Source organism: Crocuta crocuta, unplaced genomic scaffold (assembly GCF_008692635.1).
Source record: "Crocuta crocuta isolate KB4526 unplaced genomic scaffold, BGI_CrCroc_1.0 scaffold36, whole genome shotgun sequence".
In the NCBI taxonomy this organism is placed as follows: Eukaryota; Metazoa; Chordata; class Mammalia; order Carnivora; family Hyaenidae; genus Crocuta; species Crocuta crocuta.
This window is the reverse complement of record NW_027532203.1, coordinates 15,352,447-15,373,262: the sequence shown is the minus strand read 5'-3', so window position 1 is coordinate 15,373,262 and position 20,816 is coordinate 15,352,447. Positions and strand designations below refer to the sequence as shown.

Here is a 20,816-nt window from a genome sequence, read left to right as displayed (position 1 = left end):
AGCATGCCCCCCCCTCCCCAAGACCCAGTGGCTTCCTGGAAGGTGTCTGAAGTTCCAAATGAAATGAGCCAGAAACACACCAGGATTGCAAAAGGGAGAGGACAGTGAGTAGCTCAACGCAAGGTCAGCCCGGACTTCTACCAACCGCTCAACGCAAGGTCAGCTCAGACTTCTACCAAGCATTGTCATTTTGTTTCCCGGATGAAGAAATGATGTCACTGACCTGATGGATCAGAAACAGGACCTCCAAGGTCCAAGTGACCTGCTTTCCCGAGGTGGTTTTTGGTTTTGACCTCCTAGGAGTTCATTACACACCCACTGGCCAGAAAAGAGCCTGGGCCGGAGTAAACTTTGACAGTAATTTCTCGGCAGATGACTGCTGAGGAGCACGCTGATTTACATTCAGGGAATGTCTCTAAGTGCTTTCTTGGCAACAAATGGCCCAGAGAGACAGTCAGCTTGTTAACTCTGAACCTACCCCGTAGGTTCTCACTTGCCATCTTGAACTCTACCTAAATAGGGCATGAATGTGGTACCACATCGAGCGTATAGAGGAACATGGCATTCTGCCTCTGCAAGAGGAGAATCAAGTGTTTGTGAATAGGTCCACTTTGTGGCACAGTCTGAAAAAGGAAACTAGCTCCTGAGAAAGATGAAAGATTTAAAAAAAGAGAAAAGAAAGCATATTAGCATGTCTGAAGGGGACCTTGCTCTCTCGCTGGAGGAAAGCTATCAGATGTTCCCAGAAGAACTCATGGTCACCCCAAGAGGTGGTGATGGGGATCCCAGGATTCCACCCCACAACGGTTCAATCTCCCTCTCCAATCACAGACAAGACTTCCCTGAAATCGATTTCTCCCCTCTGGGCAGGGATAGGACCTTAGAACAGACTCAATTATAAAAAGTAAATGGCAAATATAAGCACAAAATGCCAGCTTGAATGAGCCCAGCCAGCATCTCTGGACCCAGCAGTGTGACACCCCACCAGTGAGCAAAGCCTTTCACAGCAGATCCCAGGGAAGGGATGACCATCTATGTAAGGCAGCACTGCTAAGATAGTAGGTAGCCAAAACAGAGCTCAGTGTCAGCAGCACCAAAGTCACAATACTTAAAAAAAANCAAAAAAAAAAAAAAAAAAAAAAAAAAAAAGGGGGGGGGGGGGGGATTTAAAATTTATTGATTTTTGAGAGGGGGTGAGGGGCAGAGAGAAAGACAGAAAACCCCAAGCAGGTTCAGCATAGAGCCCAACGCAGGGCTTGAACTCATGAACTATGAGATGGTGATCTGAGCTGAAAACAAGAGTCAGATACTTAACCAGCTGAGCCACCCAGGCGCCCCTCAAGTCACAGTAGTCTTACTTGCAATTCACAACAGTGAGTCTACATGTTCGTCTTCCCAGATCAAAAACTCCGTAAAATTAGATTCTTGCCCAGGTTTATTAAGGGAATCCGGTCAAAACGATGCAGTCTGAGTTTCTCTGGGTCTTACTTCAGAAGGGAACACTAAAGGTCAGTTTTTCTGAGGGAAACCCAATTACCTGAAAATGCTCACGAGAGAGAACAGAGTTACGGACCACTAGGAGCTACTCTCCCAGGGTACAGAGACTGTTCTGTGCTCTCCACAGAGCAACTATAGTGGCTGGAGTGCAAAGCAGGTGCTCAGCCAGCCAGGAAAAGGGGTGGCCTGCACCTGGCTGTTCAGCTAAAACCCCAAAGTGCCCTGGAGCAGACTCATCCTTCTCCTTCCCACCCTTGGGTGATGTTCCACTGTTTGCTCCTCAGCTAGAAGGTTTCCCTTCCACACTGTGCTTTGTCCCTGTGCTCAGGTTTCCAAAGGTGTCTCCCCACCGCCCCTATTTTACTCCCTCCCTTTAAAAGACCCAGTTCAGACTTCACCTTTCACATTAAGCTTTCCCTGATGGTGCCAATAAGTGTGCCCACTCCTGCCTTGAAACTCACCCAGCACCAAGTGTCCAACCCCTCCCCCTCTCATATGGACTCTGCTACGATTTCTTCTGTTGCCTCTTGTATTACGCAGCTCAGGCATGTGACTTCACTCATCAGCAGGCGGCTTTTGTGATGCCAAAAAATCAAGTTTCCTTCTTCCATTTCCTCCACACCATGCATCATGGTTTGATTAGAAACCCAACGATGAGCAAGATCAGTAGAGACATAAGTAGGACAGCCTGTCTTTGCATGGGCAAGTGGCCACTTCCAGGAGATTCTCCTTTATAACAGCCTCACCATAAGGCAAGTCCTAGTTCATCAGCCCACTCAGCAGTTGTTTCCACTAGAGTATTCCTAGTCTTACAACTCTGCACCTCCATGGGTCCGAATTTCTATTTTAAGACAGAAGACATGACTTCTGAGATACACAGACCCAGGAGGGTTCAATCTATTATTAGCTTAAAGAGGGCAAGGCATTGGTCATAAAATATGGCTAAGGAAGGCTGCAAACCAATACATACAATTTCAAGCACCTCTAGAAGCATCTGGAAGGAACCTCAAAGAGACTGTGTCTCCACGCTTCATTTTAAGCTATGGAAACAAAAGACCAGAAAGGAGCTGTGATGTGTAGAGAACCATCCAGCAAGCTGGTGACAGTCATAGATTATCACACCTGTGTCCTGAGGCCCAGTCAAGTAGACTTTCCACTGTGCCAAACTGCCTTTCCCTGCAAAATACACAGTTACGAACAACATTTCTTGCCATTAGGCTGGAAGTCTGAAAGGAAGAGCAGCCACAAGAATGCCCACACATCAGTCTTACAGTGCTGGGCAAAATCACATGGTAGTGCAATAACTATCTAGACTGGTCATAGAGTGAAGGAGCTCAAATGGTAGATTTGAATAAAACAGCTCCAAGTCAGAGCCTGAAATTAAGTTCATAGTAGCTTCCAGTCCAATGGTGGGTGAGATACTTCCCTCTCTGGGCTGGTTTCCCAGTTGTGAAGATGGAAGCCTACAGGGTTTCTCACTGGGAAAGCTACTGGGGTTTTCACAGGGTCCATTCTTCCTTCGAACCATCCTCCAGCACACCTAGCATCCCCTCCGCTAGGTGCCAGTAGAGCTCCCAGTCACAGAGACAAGCAAAAAAAAAAAAAAAAAAAAAAAAAAAAAAAAAATTTCTATCCTACATTTCACACTCCCCCGGGTTGAGAATCCCGGGAGTTTGGGGAGCCCTCCAAACGCCCTGCCAACTCTGAAATGCTGGCAGGAAGACGCAGCCATCAGGTGGCGTGTAGGAGGACGCAAGCAGGCCTACCCGTAGATGTCCAGGACGCCGATGAAGGAGTGTTGCTTGAGAGGTGTGTGCAGGGCCTTGTTGATGTGCTCCACAATCCAGCCGAACAGCTGGGCATAGATGTGCTTGGCTAGGGCATTGCGGGCATTGACCACCTGCTGCAGGGACATAGTCTTGACGTAGGTCTCTGAGGTGGTGACTAGTTTTCGATGGCATAACCAGTGCTCCATCTGACTGTGCTCCACCCCTAGCAGTCGGCAGAAGCTATTCAAGTGTTCGTCCTGAGGCTGGAAGAGACATGGGAGATGGTTTCAGGAGGGGAGTGGAGGGCCAGCCCGCCACCGTGCCCTCTCCCCTAGGACAGAAGGAGCCCACCCGGCACGGTGGAAGCAGGTTTTTCCTAGCCGCAGCACCAGCAGGCTCACACGCTCTCACACGGCTGAGTGGAGGGACAAGCGGAGCCCAGAGAATGTTGCTCAAACTGATCGTTATACCAAATCATCAGGGCTTCAAAAACAAAAGCTTTCTCAACTTTTCCTATTCCCTCCCCTCTATGACCAGCCAGCTACCTAGCGACAGGCAGGAGAGAATCCCAGAGCAAAGGCAGCAGAATGAGAATTGATGATTTAGGGACAGATAATCCAATGAGGAGCCGAAAGGCAGCAGTAATTATACACAGTTTCCATCTGCAGAGTCCACACGTAGGGCTGACCCCACAGCCTAGAAAGAAGGCCTCACGTGCAAGCCCTACCCTTAACCCAGCAACTGGTGTAACAGCTGCCTTAGCTTCAGTGATATCAAGCAATACATACTTGGTGTTATACTTTTTTCTACTGTTAATTTTTGAGAAAGGGAGGGAGGGAGAGCACGAATGGGGGAGAGGCAGAGAGAGGAGACGACACAGAATCTGAAGCAGGCTCAAGGCTCTGAGCTGTCAGCAGAGCCCGATGCAGGGTTCAAACCACAGACTGTGAGATCATGGCCTGAGCCAAAGTTGGATGTTTAACTAGCTGAGCCACCCAGGTGCCCCACTTGGTGTTATACTCTTAAAGCACTTGCTGCCTGAGGAGAAAATAAGCCAATCAAGGTGGAAAGCTAGGACAAGTGGTTAGAATACAGAATTCTGACCTGAGAAAGTCACTTGGAACACCATTAACTGGTAACACCACCCTTTCAGAGCTGGAGGGAAAACTAGGAATTCCTACAGATGAAGTCCCTTCTCTACACAGCGAAGCAGCTCAGTTCCAGAGACTTACTCAGAGCACCTTCTGCCCAGTGAACCCAGCTGTCTCTGACCTCGACCCCCATTTACCCAAAGTCCCAATCACGGCACCTGGCCTTCATGTCCCTGATAAACACATCAGTCACAGGTCTGGTCTTATTTCACTCACTCGTATCAGTCAGACACTCCTTGCTTTTCACATAGGGCACCCCCCCCCCCCAACACACACACACACCAACCTGTTCTTTGCTCCTTCCTCTAAATCATCTCCCCTGGAAAGCTGTAACTCGGCCACGAGCCTGCTGGATTGCTTAGTAACTCAGGCTGAAAGGGAATCCTTTAAAACATGATGTGCCACCTTCTATAATGGCCATACATTGCTTGTGGGACTCATTTTCTGATGAAGCTGCCTTGGAGGACTTAAAAGAGAGCTTGAGAGTTCGATGAAAACGCAGATAACTCTACCATTTCCCTAGGCCACTTTTTTTTCCTCCTACAGATATTTAAAATCCATCTAGCCAAAACCAACACAATTACAAAATAGAATGTCAGAGCAGAAGAGAAGCTCCAGAAGTCAGTAAGGCCACCTTTTTTTCCAAAACGTGGTCTGTGGAGCATAGTTCCAAAGCACATTAATTGGCTTTACCTAACTAGAGGGGCAGGGGGACGGCACCCACAGAGACACAGCTGAACTCTTCTGTTAATGAACCCTGAAAGCACTAAGAGACCTATTTTAATACAGCATCTCCAGAGCTTAATTGACCCAAGAACACTTATTTTCTTAAAAATTTGCTAGGGCTCAGCTTCGGAGGACAATTCCTTGGGCACCATCATTCTAACTGAATCTCCCTTATTGTTCAGGTGGAGAAAATGAGGGGAACAGAGGCACCCCTGACTGCCGCTCAGAGCTCCTGATCCAGCCAGTGAAAAGATTCAGCTTGGGCTGGGTAGCCATGGGGAGGCCCTGTCTCTTCACTCAGCAGGTGGGGCTGCCACAGCCCCACTTCTCTCTGCAGCAACCCGTGCCTGCCTGCCTTCTCCCCAGACAGAAAGCCGTACGTGGTAGTGTTAAATGCCTGGGGACTGCTTGCCAAGCAACAGGTCCAGAGGTGGCCAGAGTCCAACCTCTTAATCTGACCTCCTTCCAAGAAATCCTTAATTGTGAGGCATAGCACTGCAGCTGGATACCCTGACATCCAGTAGATAGCCTACTGGCAGCAAATAAGACGGCCCAAGGCCTGCTGGCTCGCTCCCCAGCCTCCCCCGGCACCTCCCAGGTGAGCACAGTGGAGACGGAAGCACCAGTTTTGGAACGGATGGATCACCACCTCAGGACAGGTTCCCATCTGTCGCAGTGGGATGTGGCTTGCCCCTCCACTACCCCTCCTGACTGGTGATTAAAGGTGCTACCTGAGACTGATTGAACATCGTGCAATTACATTTAAGCTTAATTAAATGATGCTAAATCCATTAAAAATAGCCAGCATCATAGGTAGATTAAGTTTCATGGGCCCATATTGCCAAATTTGAGAAACAAATTGCCTCTGGTGTCCAAGTAATCGCATGCTGTTGCCTCTCCAAGGTAACCCTGGCAATCGTGGAGCACATTTTCATGCTTTAATTAAAAACAACAACTGAGCAGAAGGCATACTTCGTATGGACAGACAGCCTTTCCAATAGGAGCCCCACCCCACGTACCCGAGAAATAAACCAAAATCCATTTGAGAGCCTTGCACCAGTGGAGCACTTCCTGAGCATGCGGCGTGCGCCCAGCACTGCGAGAGGCACCTGGCAAGGGCAGCCTCAGCTCCGGGGGTAGCTGGAAGACGCGAGGCTGGCAGTGGCACCGGGAAAACAACAAGGGCTGGGGCCCAACGTGGCTTTGTCACTGTCATTATCTCCTCTCCGGGTCTTAGTTTTTCCAACCCTGTGAAGGAACAGCATCACCCAGAAGGTCCACGCTGGCTCTAGTAACAAGGGTAACAGTCAAGAACTCAATCATGTGAGCCCTGGGCTAAGGGAGATCCTATCACTTGCGCTCTGCAGATGAAGAAGCAGACTTCAAAGGGTTAACTATCAGTAAGTGGCAGAAAGATTTAACCCTGGCAGTCCTGACTCGAGCCCTCACTCACAAGTTCTCTACACAGCCTCTAATTGGAGGACAAGGAAAGACCAAGTACTCAAAAACCTGACTTCCTGTTAGCCCCGATAGGGCCTCCTGCTCCGTTTGGTGTCCTAACTTCTACCGGTCAGGCCTCCTCCCCGCCCCTCCATAACAGTGTCCTCCATCCACTCTTCAGGTGTGAGCCTTGGTATCCCCACCTTCCTGCAGTATTTACAGAAACTCAGTGGGTGCCCACATGTGCCAAGGTCAGAAAAGAGCACATCAGACATGACCCTCAAGTTTCATAGAGGAGACCAGCATTGATCAAATATCCACTCCTTAGGCACCTACAAAGTGCTGGGCACCGTCCTGGGTGCTGGAGATATAATTTTTTTTTTCTGAGACAGAGAGAGAGAGAGAGAGAGACAGACAGCATGAGCAGGGGAGGGTCAGAGAGAGAGGGAGTTACAGAATCTGAAGCAGACTCCAGGCTCTGAGCTAGCTGTCGGCACAGAGCCCGACGCGGGGCTCAAACCCACGAACTGTGAGATCATGACCTGAGCTGAAGTCAGATGCTAAACCGACTGAGCCATCCAGGCATCCCTGGACATATAATAATTAGCAAACAGTAGCTGCCTTTGTAGACTGTGGACTCTCATGGGAGAGATATGTGGCAAACCAGCCCATGGAAAATGCAAAATTGCAACCATGCTTGTTGCCATGCGGAACAGGTACAGATGCTGTAAGAGTCCATGATGGGGGAGGAAGACACTAGGGGAGGTGTGGGGTGTTGGAAACGTGCACTTTTCCTGTACCTCGCCAACCCAAATGAGGATTTTCTCAAAGCAAACGTTCCTAATCTCAGCTGTCCTTGACACCAGGACATACGTGGCTGCCCTACAGAACCAAGGGACATTTAGCGGGGTACATGTGTGAGTGAGGCACAGACCATTTAGAACATTTTTTAAATATTTATTCATTTTTTGAGGGACAGAGAGCACAAGTAGGGGAGGGGCAGAGACAGAGGAAGACACAGAATTCGAAACGGGCTCCAGGCTCTAAGCTGTCAGCACAGAGCCTGATGCAGGGCTCGAACCCACAAACCGCGAGATCCTGACCTGAGTTGAAGTTGGATGCCTAACCAAGTGAGCCACCCAGGCGCCCTGGCACAGACCCTTTATGCCTTCCTCACAAAGAAAAAGCCATGGGAGCAATACTTCACTGGCCCAAAGGCCTCAGACTAGGGGAGTGCTTGGCCTGCATTTCCCACACTGCCAAGGCACAGGGCCTCCCTGCACTGCCCAGGTGCTCTCATAGCACCATCACCGCCAACCTCACTGCCCACCCACCCAACATACACACCCTGATGTCATCCATGGTCACCCGACACTGCTCAGCTCCAACATTCCCTCTTTTCAAACTGCGCCCCGGTGCACGAGCCTCAAAGCTCTCATGAGAGGGCAGATTCCATGCAGAGGATGGTGGCAAACTTGATGGTCCCAAGAGACCTCCCACCACCAACACCATTTCAGGGAAAATGTATGGGACAGTGGGAGAGGGGGTGCCAGGTGCCAACTACAGTTCCAGCTTCCTGTCTCTAAAGGCAGGGCCAGTTTCAGCTTCTGATATGCCCATAGGCCCTAACTCTAGGCAAAGAGCAGAAAGTTATTATTTGTTCAACTGAAAAAGCATCAGGTGTGAGAGGCATGGACACATACCCACATTTGTATTCTATAGTATTGTCTTCTATCTTTTCCCAAGATCTAGGTTTCTAAGTCCTTGGGAACAAGAGTCATATTTTGTACTTTCCCCAAGACTTAGCCACTAAGGGGCATAAGAAAGGTCTATAATCAACAACTGCAGATTCACTTATTAAGGGAAGAATGGGGGTTTGGGCCTAGACGGACCCAAATGCCAGAGAGCACACTCCAGCTGCTGTCTCCAGGACAGCACTGGGAGCCGCTCCAATATCCACCCACTTGGACATTTCCTTATCTAGCATACATCTGGTGCTACATTGGGCACCAGGAAAACAACAGTCACTATGAGCATTTTTGGAGTAATTCACAGTTTCTAATACTTTCACACAGATCTCTCAATATTCTGCATCATGCCGTCAAAATCTTGCCAAGTGTGGTCATCTTTTGTCTACCCAATTAGATTGTAAGCTCCTTGGAGACAGTCACCAAACATGATGTCCAACAGACCTTTGTCTCCTCGCTGCATGGACCTCAGTCGGGAGTTCAGAAAGTACTCATGGATTGCTAACACTTTGTGGAATTCCATGGACCTCAGCATACTCGGAAAAAAGCAATCCATAAAAAAAAGAATGTATTTAATAGCTACTAAATTCTTCCCCCCATCTCGGTGATAAAAATTTGACGGCAGCTGATCTGAACAGGATGTGTTCTTTTAAAAAATTATCAGCAAGAACAGAAACCATTACTGTTAAGGATAAATAACCTCGGAGTGTCCTCTGAGTGTAAAGACACATTTCAGTTGTATAAAACTGTAAGAGCAGAGTCAATGGTGTACATTTTATCTTGGGTTCTGGTGTGCAACTTACTGATATACTACAGGAATCACCATCACGCTCAGCCTGGATCTCCACATTTCCAAGGTGCAGGATAGAAGCAATTATCTTAAAAATGCTTATCTGATGGGATTCTCTCACTCCTGAAAAAAAAAAAAATAACACTCAACATCCAATGGTAGGATACAAAGGACATTTTACCCTTTTTTTAAGGACTTAAAAAAAAAAAAAAGTTTGATTTTCCTCTCTGGGTCAATGACTCCTAAAATGATCCAGGCTCCTCACCAGGTAATTACCACTCATAGTAACAGCTCAGAGGGCAAAGGGGCTTCCTGGACTCATAGGGAAATAACCTCACTCTGATTGTCTTGATCAGACCAGATGGGTTACGCTACCATTTTAACTTCTCCAAGAGCAAAGGAGAGACAGCAATCATGCAGACTCATTTTAGACTCCATTTCGACCAAACACTTTATGGATGTTTTCATGAGTTTCATAACAGTGGCCATTTATCTGCAGTCATTGCTCTCTGAGCATAATATCCACCAAACATCTGTGCCCCATATCCCAAGTGCCAACAGGGGAGGAGGAGGAGACACTTCTCGGAGTGCACTTGTTGGAGCTGGACAGCCAGCTGGCTCTCAGCTGGGGCCGTGCTCCACGCTCCTTCAGTGACAGACACCCCTAACCTGCGGCCACTGTGGCAGCCAACACCTGTTGCCACATTTATTTGAGCACCTAGTTATCAAAGACATGGATGATCTCTTAAAATGTTATCTTTAGATTTAAGGCATGATCATTTATTTTTGCATGACAAAATCAGACTTATGAAAAATAAACGCCACAGAATGACAGAACACCAGTTGACCTACCACACAGTTTAAGAAATAATACAATGGTCTCCCATGTGTCTCTCCAGCTGCAGTTATTTTGAAGGCAATACTTTACTCAGGCCAAAAAAAAAAAAAGTGACACCTACATAAATGGAAGGTAAAGACGTAACACTAGGATGAAAAACCACCCACAAAGTGGACAAGCCAAGCATAAACTGGACAAATGGACTCTAGACTTTCCTAATGTACGACCATTATTGTTTAAGCTTCATAGGCGCAAGGGTTTACATTTTTTTTAAGTATGAAGTTGTAAAATAGAATAGCCCTAATATAACGAATCCCTGTTCTTGCCTTGGCACACAGGTGCTGAGGAACATGAATGATGGAGGTGAACTGAGGAGTGCTGGACTGTCAGAATTCCCAAATGTCTACAGAAATGCAGGAGCCATTCAAATACCTAGTCTCGTTTAATTTAATTAAAAAAGAAACAAACAGCTCAAGGCCAGTTTGTTGTAACTGAGTAAAACTGAAGAAAGGAAGGAAGATAGGTTAAAAGCCAGAGGTGGACACTTCAGACAAGACAGGGTTTGAGGTTGCACAGCCATCTGGGGGAGCTGAGTACTAGGTTTTGGATCAGAGCAAAGAGGGTCCTGCTCTCAAGTAAGACCTCTTGGAAATACTAGTCAGGAAGTGGGCATTGGGACCCTCCCAGAAAGCACAGATCGCCTTTCTCCCTCCTTCACTTATCCTTAGGACCCAATGCTTTGTCAACTTCCAAAGCCTTCACCACCCTGTCATGGTAGGAATAGAAGTAGTAGACATCAAATGACTATTAAACCCTAACAATGGTTAGGATTCCTGCACTATACTTACCAGAGAGTTGCTTCTTTATCCACAACTCAAATAAGCAGTACTTCACTATGACAAGCAAATAAAAATCAAACAATATAACTGAAGGAGTAAAACAGGGGTTGGCAATCTATGGCCCATAGCCCACGGTGTGTTTCTGTAAATAAAGTTTTATTAGAACAGACATGGCCATTCATTTATGTTTTGTCTATGGCTTTCACACTACAGCAGCAGAATTGACTAGCTGCTTCAAAAACCACATGATTCAAAGAATCCCAAGTAATATTTATAATCCTGTCCTTCAACGAACTTTGCCAACCCCTGAGTAAAAAAGTGGACATGTTTACTTAAGAGGAAAGAAGAACAGCTTATTACAATAGATCTGGAAATGCCATTTGCTTTGTGAACAAAAGTCCCCAAGTTCCTTAGAGCCCTGGAAGGAACCAACTTATCCTCGGATCAATACGTGCCCACTGCTGACAGCAGCAACACAGGGGCAGCCTCCAGGGACCTCCTCCTGGCAAATTGGGCAGAATGTTACCCTGCTTACCATTAAGTGTATCAATTTACTCTCAGTTTCAAATCCGCCCCGCTTTATGATACTGGAGCTAGGTAGACCCTGTCTTTCCCTTTTGCCCACTGGTGGAATATCCAGCTTGGTCAAAGAGCACGGTAGTGACTCAATGAATGACACAAGAGCAGCAAGGGGACAGGCCTGCTCTTGGTTCTGAACACTATTGTTAGTCTTCATCTCAGCAACACAGCAACCTCCCCAGATGAGCCACTGTGATGTCCATAGGCCATATTCTCCCCATTAGCAGCTGCTTCTGAGACCCTCGGGGCCCACCACACCCTGAGGCACCTGCAGGCTCCCGGGGAAACCAGCAATGGCCATGCCCTCTGGCAGGTTTCTTCACCTGTGTAATAACCACGGGCTCCTGGAAGTGACTGACCTCTCAGCCAAGTAACAGATCTTTTATTAGCCGCTCTTCCTCACCCTAAAAGGAGCAGCTATTCTTTAGCACCCGCTATTTCTGCACCACTCAAGTCCTTACACTCTTTTTAATAATCACCAACTGTTGAAATGACCACTGTGGTTTTTATGTCCTCATCATTTCACGGGTTACAAAAGACAAACTGTGTCTCCCCACCGGTTACCCAGACAGGTGAACAGCACTGAGATTTCAGCACATAAAGTCCTGGTTCTACCCGTATTGAGATTAGGGTATTCCCTGGTTGGCCAGGTTTTATTTGGACATTGGGTAAGACTTGTGAGATTCCCATCAAAGAACCTAAGAAACGCTGCTCTGGAGTAGTCACAGGACTCATGAGCCAAATGGCTACCTCTGTCAGAAGGGGCTGGGGAAAACACAAGGGCCATCCTCAGCCACTTCATGAATTTCAGGCTGATTTGCTAAATTTTGTTTTTTTCTGGCTGTGGGTCCCAGGAATTGACTCATTCGGGAAACGGAAATTGCCTTCTACTTTACCACTTTGGGCTCCTCTTTCCACAAAAATGGGCAGGGAGAGGAGTCTTCTCTCACTCTGTGGCCCTTTATGCCCAGAATGACAAAGAAATCTTGAAGAATGCCACCGTTACCCTCTATGCAGAAACGGTGAGAACACACCGTTGTATTAGGAGTGCCCCCAAGACTTTTATAGTCTGTTTGCAACTCGGATCCCACGACTGTGGTACGTGAGTGATTTGGTCCAAAAGACACGCTCTTTCTGCCAGAACACATGGCCTCTGAACCCAGACCACAGTACAAGAGGATGTAGCTCTTTTTTGTTTTCCTCCACCGGCTTTGATGGCCTGAGGAAGCGAAGAGGGCTGTCTTGCAGTGCCTAAGAGAGCAACTCACAACCCCTTATTTTTAAGACAGATCAACAAAGCTATAAGTCTTAAACTTCGGAACCCAAGGGATGGGATAGATTAAGGGGGATGACATTTGTGAAGGGCAACAGGGCTTCCCTATCAGCTTGCCAAGGTTGGCCAAGTGGGACACTGTCATGATTCTCTCCTCTCCGTGAAATCAATCTTCCGGGCACTTCCCCACTCAGGAGATGCTTACCGAGGAGTGTGAAGGCTTGCCGTGTCTTCTCAAAGTCCTCAGCATCATCTACACCCTCGATACACGTCTCCCCTCCCTGGGAGGTATAGAAGAAGTCTTCCGCGCACGCTGTGGGAGGAGAGGAAAAAAGGCATCCCTGGTTTACCCTGATCACGACCCAAGAGGATTTCTACTCATCCCAGATGAAATCTTATTCCCAGCCGATGTGGAAGCCTTTAAGAGGCCATCTTCATGGACAATGGCAAATAGAGTGAAAACCGGATATGGAAACACAGAACGTTACGCTATGCTGCCCAAATTGCATTGTTATGTTTGTATAAAACCAGCATGTGAAAAACAGGTGAACCTAAGTCATGGGTAGTTCAATTTTCAGGATTCACCACAGATTTGCCTTTCAAGAGGATCTGGTACGCAAGGAGATGTACACCCACCCTGACATCAGACTTCCACGACCATTAATCTCAGTCTCACAGCCTCACTTAACAAATGAGGGGCACCAATGTGCCCAAGGGGCCGTGGGTTTTTGTTCCTTTGTTTTACCAAGTTGGGCCCCCCTGAGTTCTTCAGACATGTGAATAAAAGTGAGTTGAGACCTTTCTTTTGTGTTTTGCTCTCCCCTCCAGTTCAATTCCTCCTCAGTCAGCCCTCTGATAATAGCCTGGGGGACAAGTGGTAAGGAGGGTCCCCGGTGCTGCCTTAGGATTCAGTCAACCTCAGCAGGGGGCAAAACGGCAACAAGCCCTGGGCAAAATCTGCAGGACAGGGCAGGAAGTCGGCATTTAGGCTAACAAGGGCACCTCATCAGAATTACTTCAGAAAATCGCATTTTCCATAAAATACAGTCCCTTTGTGGAATACAACCCTGCCCACTGTTTGGAATTTCTAAGTGTACAATGTTTGATTTTGACAAGATGACAAAGTTGGACACTGGCTGGTGCTCATCTCCTGTAAAGACCAAATTACTTCTCCTTGATCTGAGTGCACACGGTTTGAGTGTGCATCAGTTAAACAGTCTTAGAGGCCATTTCATTGTGATGCTCAGTCCTCCCTCAACACCCTGATCTGCCAGTTTGATCCAGTAAGAATTTCTTGACTCTCTTTCCTTGCTCCATTCCCATGGTCATCGCCTGGGTGTGACCTTCAACAATTGCTGTCTGGGGGCTGTCTCCAGTCTCCATACTTCTCCTGTCCCTTCAAATCCACTTTCAAACTGCTGGTAACTCTGATCACACTGCAACCCTATGTAAAGCCCTTTAGAGAGGCCCTCCCACCCCCATGTCCTGAAAACAGAGGTCACACATCCTGAAGAAATGTCCAGGGCCTTTTGTGAAGCAGTCACAGGCTACTCCCATCCCTCTGGACTCAGGGCTGCTTTCCCATCTCTGGTCTCAGATCTGCCGGTTTCCTCGCTGTCATTCCTCAGCTCTACCCCTGGGGTCCAGGCCCACAGTGGCCCTGTCTACCTCTCCTTTCTGGTCTCTTCCGTTCCCCACCTTGTACTTCCTGCTCCAAGCCACACTCATCCGGTAAGTGCACGCTGCGAGGAAGTGGCAGAACTCAGACCCAAGACCTGTCCCCCACAGTCCGAGCCAGGACCTGCACTGCCCACAAAAATGAGGAGCCAAGTTGTAGCTTATGGCTGAAGGCTTCATAGAGGAGTAGCACTTGAGCAGGAAGAGGAAGGACTTTAGCCCCGGGCGTGCTGGCAGCCACAGCAAAGGTGAACTGTTAAGAAGTCACAGCAGGTCTCTGTGGAAGGTGGCATATTCACCTCTCTAATATCTAATTGCCCTACAGGCTCTGGCACAGGGCACAACAGTTTCCAAGGCTTATGAAAAGCATCCATTCATTTTTCCTCTTCATTCAGCTTTCAAAGTACCTCCCTTTGATGACGTGGCAGAGCCCACGTGAAGATGAGTGCACATATTTATTACTATTTTTCAGATAGGAAAAATATGTCCTGAGGGACATAGGGCTTGAAGGGATCACTGAGACACCCCCCCACCCCAGACTTTGCCCAGGCCTGGGGGCCCATTACTTGATCACCCTATCATGGAGATGGTGGTTTATGACATGGTTTTGCCATAAACACAACCTAACTCACTGTCAAAAGTTATCAGCTGACACACCAGAAAAATAGGTAGCTGAGACTCCAAAGGAGGGAACCAGACTTCGCTGCTGGAGGAAAGGAGGTGTTTTCAGCATCTACCAAGACCCTTCACTGTCAACAGCAAGGGCCCTGCAGCCTGATGTTCTGAGTCAAACAGACCATTCACCTTCCCTGCTGCCAGCTCCCAAACTCAGGCCCAGCAGGGGACTTCCTCTGGCTCACTGCAGAGGGAGGGGAGTCCCCTAGGTCAGTCACAGCTCACTCTGCTAAATGATTTGAGCGCAATCAAGATTATCAGCTCCAGGGGTGCCTGGGTGGCTTAGTCGGTTAAGCGTCCGACTTTCGCTTAGGTCATGATCTCACGGTTCGTGGGTTCGAGCCACGTGTCAGGCTCTGTGCTGACAGCCAGCTCAGAGCCTGTAGCCTATTTCAGAGTCTGTATCTCCCTCTCTCTCTGACCCTCCCCTGCTCACGCTGTCTCTCTCTCTCCTAGAAATAAAAAAAATTTAAAAAAAAAAAAGATTATCAGCTCCTTTTAGGTTTGCAATCACCTGTGTCCCCATCACATTCTAGACCCTCATAAGAGACATCCCAACAGGAAAGGGTTCTCCGCCAGCTGCTTGCCGCCCGGGATCCTGGCTCTCCTTTCCAGCCTCGGAACCCATCACTGACCATCTCATCCGAGCAGCACCTCTTGTCTTCCAGTTGGCTCTCTCTTTACTCAGCATTTCCAAATAGAGAGAAAACACAAAATCCCCTAGTAACTGACTCAACAGGCAGATGCCGAAGCAGAACGTGTATGGACCACAGAGGAAGCATGAGCCCAGTGATTAGAGCCTCAGGGGCCACGGCTGAGGGCTAGCACCTCACCGGGGAGGCCAGGCTCCAACTGTGTGAGGCAACAGAGGCTTTTTATAAAGCTATCAATACACTGATATAAGTGAAAAAGAACTTATTCCTCATTAGCTGAAGGCTGTATTCAAGGAAATATAAGCCCATTATACCTCCATTTACCACATTTATTAACACTGCAGCCACTCATTGGAGTATTTTTCTTTAAATCTCATCCTGAGGTCATTTTAATGCAAGAGGCCACCAACGATAGGGTAGGGCGGAGGGAAAGAGAGACGACTGGCTGCAGATCTGCTCCTCTATGCCCAAATGCACACACCCCTTGCTGGGCCAGGGGTCTCGCAGAGACTTCTGTAGAGTTAAGTAGCATGTTTTAGGTGAAGAAAAAGGGGAAGGAGGTGAGGCAGTCTAAATATCCTCTAGGAACCGCTGGCCAGTCCCTCATTTACTGCATGTTTCCAGCCACTCAGCCAGGGTTATCAGCAGAACTAAAGGTCAAGCTTCAGAGCTCACAGCCAACGCACCCCGAGGCCGAACACAGCCCTCGACCCTGAGCACAAGAGCTCATCAACACCCCTTAGCTTTCTTCCAAGATGTTCTTGGAGGGCACACACAGGTAAAAACAGCGCAAGAAATTGATCGAATTAGGTAGTTTTCAACGGCTCCAGCCAGAGGCCCAAAGAGGGGGCTAAGAAAGGATAAGGAAAAGCTTCTTTTTTAAAAAGATTTTTTTAATTCAATGCACTTAAGTGCAAAAAATTGGGCTTTTTTCCTATTTCCTGAAAGTTACTTGGGACCAAATACATAGTACCTTGCCGGAACTTGTTCATTTTTCTAATAAAAATGACCTTAGTTTTTATCCCCTGCAAACTGGCTCTGAGGAATCTAGCTAGGCCCATGTCCCCACTCTGGGAAGGAAAGAGGTGGGTGACAAAGGCCCTTAGTGTGGCCTACATTCCTGGTCACTTGTGGCCATAAGCCAACATCACAGCCCAAGGTGCCAGCTCAGGGAGGTGCTCATCAAACAAGGCTTGCAGCTGTCACTCCTTGGCCTCAAGGAGTTTATAGCTTCACTAGGGAAGATTCCAATTTGCAAACACTGAACAGAGTACAGCAGAAAGCCAGCATAATATATGCCATCCCAGGATTCCTACTTTGGGGCTCAATTCATGTCCCTTGGGAACCTCCCACCCCACCTCGGCTATGCTGCACTCAGCACACCCTTGCTGCTCTCTGCTGTAACCGCCTGTAAGCCAAGGGCAGGGCCCACAATGGTTATGCTCAGCACAACATCTGCAGTACCTGCCACCACCTACATACGGTTCAATGACCAGACAAAGGAAGGACCCAAGGCTGAGTTGCACGGCCCAGGTACCTAATGCTGCAGGAACTCCTAAGTGAGGCAGAGAGTCATGAGGGGAGCCTGGAGTTTAAACCACTTGGTGTGTTTTACCTACTAGGAACCTAGGCTGGAGCAGTCAGAGGTGGGTCTGGGTTCAGGTCCTCAACACAGCTAGGATTTGGGTCACAGACAGCAAAGCTTCAGCAGTCTACTTCTCTCACAGTTCCACAAAGACCACCCAGCCTCTGTCTAGACACCCAGCTCGTCACACCATCTGCTACTGCCGAACCTCCCCTCCCCTCCCTAAAATACACACACGAGGCCAGAGACAGGACACTTGGCACACGTAGGATGCTGCGAGGCCCCCAGGCTTGTGCACATCACATACCTTTCAGGAGATGGATTTGAGGACTCAGGCCTTACAGAGTCCCAGAGCACGGAAGGGGGAAGGTCCCAGGCCCCAACGCCCCCCGTTGGTGGGGTCAAGAATTAAAGCTCATTCCTCTTGCTTTGCCGCGGCTCCACATCCACAGTCTCCAGGCAAGCTAAACTTGCCAAGAGTCCGTGGCCACAGAATTAGCAAACAAGTGAAAGGTTGTGTTTTTATCTGATGGCAACAACCAGATGACTCCGTGGAGAGGCACTTTTAGTCACTCCATCTCGCCCTGCAACAGTCCGGTATGTGCACGCCACAGCACCCCACCTGCTCAGAAGAAAGCAGAGCGCGTGGCTGCCATCATCCTCCATCCCACTCAACTGTCCATCTTCATCCTGCTCCCGCCTCTCCTTCCCTTTCTTCATCTTCGTCCTTAAAAAGGACCTAAAACTCATTGGCCACCATTACATGATGCACATTAGCTAAATCTTTAGATCCTTTTTATGAAGTTTAAAGTGGAAGCTTTTTTCAAAATACAGCATGGAAACTCTTGTGTTCTGCAAAATACCCTTCTACCCCCTGCCTCTTATCCTCTCAAACGGTTTTTCTGTGGCAGGCAGCCTGGGTACAATGAGCCCAATTTTATAGATTGGGTACTGACGCTCAAAGAGGTCTGGGGGACAGGCCCACGTGGGAGGCAGCGCTGGGACAAAAACCAATGGAGGGCTTTGAGCAAAGCACCCTTCCTCCTCTCCAGGCCCCCAGACGTAGCCCCTGGTGCTGCAGCGGCCCACCCGACGATAGGCGCAGGCACGTTTACGTACTTAGGGCAAGCTCTTTGAATTCCGGAAGACTGGCAGCAGCACAGAGCTGGTAAAAGATGTGGTAATTCCGCTCATCATCTGCCTGGAGGGAAAAGTTAAACAGATTTAGGGCAGTGACCCCAAAGATCATCCCCTCATGTGTTCTAATCTCAGGATCCTGAGGGTGACAGAGGTCAGGACTGGTGCTCACGATTTCCTCTATGCCTCTGCTACCTTCACTTCCCACCTCCAGATTTCCCAGTCACTATTATGGGGCCTTCCTTGAGCCTGGATATTTTTTAATTTTTAACCTCTTGTTTATTTTTTCTCTGACAAACAGTGGAAGTTGACCATGAATGGTCAGAAAACACACACTTGCTCACATATCCGTGCTGCCTGGTTCATGCTGCACAGATGGTAACTTGCCGGCAGGAGGCTCCCATTCTCCTCTGGGAGGCTTGGAACTAAGTCAGAGCTATGCCCTTGCCCATCATGACAGGCCGGGGTAGTCACACCAAGTCCAAGATTGAGACTGGACTTTGAGCACATGCTCAGGCAACACCTGCCTTAAGCTGGCAGAGTGGTGGTGGGGGGGCAGAGGGAAGCTTCAGGAGGTATGGACAAAGGAAGAAGAAAGCTCAAGGAGTGTTCAGAGAAGAGTCTGGCCAAAGCCACAGCCAGCTCAGACCCATCCCCAGCACAGCAGGCTTTTTCCTCTGCTGCAGTGAGATAAGGATATGGGGCTGTTGAACTAAAATTTGGGAGGTGGAGAGAAAGCCTGAACAGGAAAAGGGAAAAAACTACTAAGACTAGTTAAAAAATTCACTAGATGTTTGTTAAACATCCCCATGAAGACGGGCATCTCTGAGAAGCAGCCAAGGCTGTCTCAGACGTCCCCTCTGAAGGCAGCCAAATTTGGGGTGGGAAGAGCATGTGGCTGGCTCAGACCAGGACACACACCATCTCGGCTCAAGTACAAGACCATCAAAAGGGGGCTGGAGAAAGCCTGTTTTCAGGCTAGGTGCATGTCCAAGTAGTGTTCTTTGGGTTTTTAAAAATATAACCTACAAAGTAAGAAAGTTTCTGGGGAAAGCTGAAGCCCAGAGACCCTGTACAACATTCCCCTAATCCTAAGACTACATTCCACAACAACAGAATATTTTAGTCTTCAAAGATATCTGGGATCTAGCACAGGGCTGATATGTGACAGGCACTCATTAGGTGTGTTGACTGAAGCTAAAAACAATATCCACTTTAAGACAATATTGGGCACCTGGGTGGCTTAGTCGGTTAAGCATCCAACTTTGGCTCAGGTCATGATCTCATGATTCATGGGTTCGAGCCCTGCATCAGGCTCTGTGCTGACAGCTAGCTCAGAGTGTGAAGCTTATTTTGGATTCTGTGTCTCCCTGTCTCTCTGACCCTCTCCTGTTCACACTGTCTCTATCTCAGAAATGCCCATAGCATTTGAATAAACACTTTTTGATGAAAGGAAAGAAAACTACAAGAACAAACATATCCAATTCCACCTATGAAAGAGGAGATGCTCTCTGGGCACAGGGGCAGGTGAGGGGCCAAGTAAGCTTCACTCCTGGGACAAAGTACAAAGAGGCCCAAGTCACACCACTCACCTGAAAGACCACTCTGGACTTCTCCAACAGGTAGGTCCTCATGTTGGCTCCAATGATGTGGTACCTTTTATCAAAGCCAATCTGAATATACTTCCCAAAACGGCTGCTGTTGTCATTGCGAGTGGTTTTAGCATTTCCGATGGCCTGCACAGAACAAGCACAAGTAATGCAAAACCAGGAAAGCTTTCTTGATCTCAAGGCTGTAGGTTTGTGGCAGCATCTCCCTTTTTCTCCTCTCTCCCTTCCTTACAGGACTTCCCCGACTGTTGGGATGACCATGACTGAGCTAAAAACAAAACTTCATTTCCTGCCTCCTTTACTTCTAAGGATGGCCAGGGAGAGTAAGGACTTGATTCATGAACTCTGTCAAGTTATCCTACCTGGAATGTGCATATGATGGCTACATGAAGGAAAGGTCTAGAGAATCACCGAGAGCACCACTCTGACACACTGGAGCTATTAAACCAATACCAGTATCCAAGAACTCTGAAATGTTTTTGAGAAAAACAAACCTTTGTGTGCTCTGATCAGACCTCCATGACTAAGCAGTCAAATGTCATTCCCAACTGATAAATCGTATTTCCTAGAAAGAGGCCAAAGATCAACACCAACCCCTCGGCATCTCCCCAGCAGATCAAATCAGGAAGACATCACCTCCTTGGTACCATTTCTTATGCAGCTGCATGGGTGCCATTCAAAAGAGCAGACAATTACTTATTTTTAATGTGTGTGTATGTATGTATGTACTTATTTATTGTGAGAAAGAGAGAGAGACAGATATCCTCAGCAGGCTCCGCACTGTCAGCATTGAGACCAACACAGGGCGTGAACCCACAAAGTGTGAGAT

The 20,816-nt window shown here is 48.1% G+C and overlaps 1 protein-coding gene across 1 annotated transcript in view; it reads right to left on the bottom strand.

Moving 5' to 3' along the window:
* The window catches only part of MYO5B (myosin VB), a 307,312-nt gene that overhangs the window by 117,754 nt on the left and 168,742 nt on the right, over window positions 1–20,816 (bottom strand). Inside the window, exons 6-10 of the mRNA XM_077777644.1 lie at window positions 19,970–20,113; window positions 18,360–18,441; window positions 12,856–12,963; window positions 9,135–9,244; window positions 3,264–3,529 (exon numbers count right to left, since the gene is read on the bottom strand). Of these exons, the coding sequence (XP_077633770.1) occupies window positions 3,264–3,529; window positions 9,135–9,244; window positions 12,856–12,963; window positions 18,360–18,441; window positions 19,970–20,113 (710 nt within the window). The remainder of the gene's footprint in view (window positions 1–3,263; window positions 3,530–9,134; window positions 9,245–12,855; window positions 12,964–18,359; window positions 18,442–19,969; window positions 20,114–20,816) is intronic.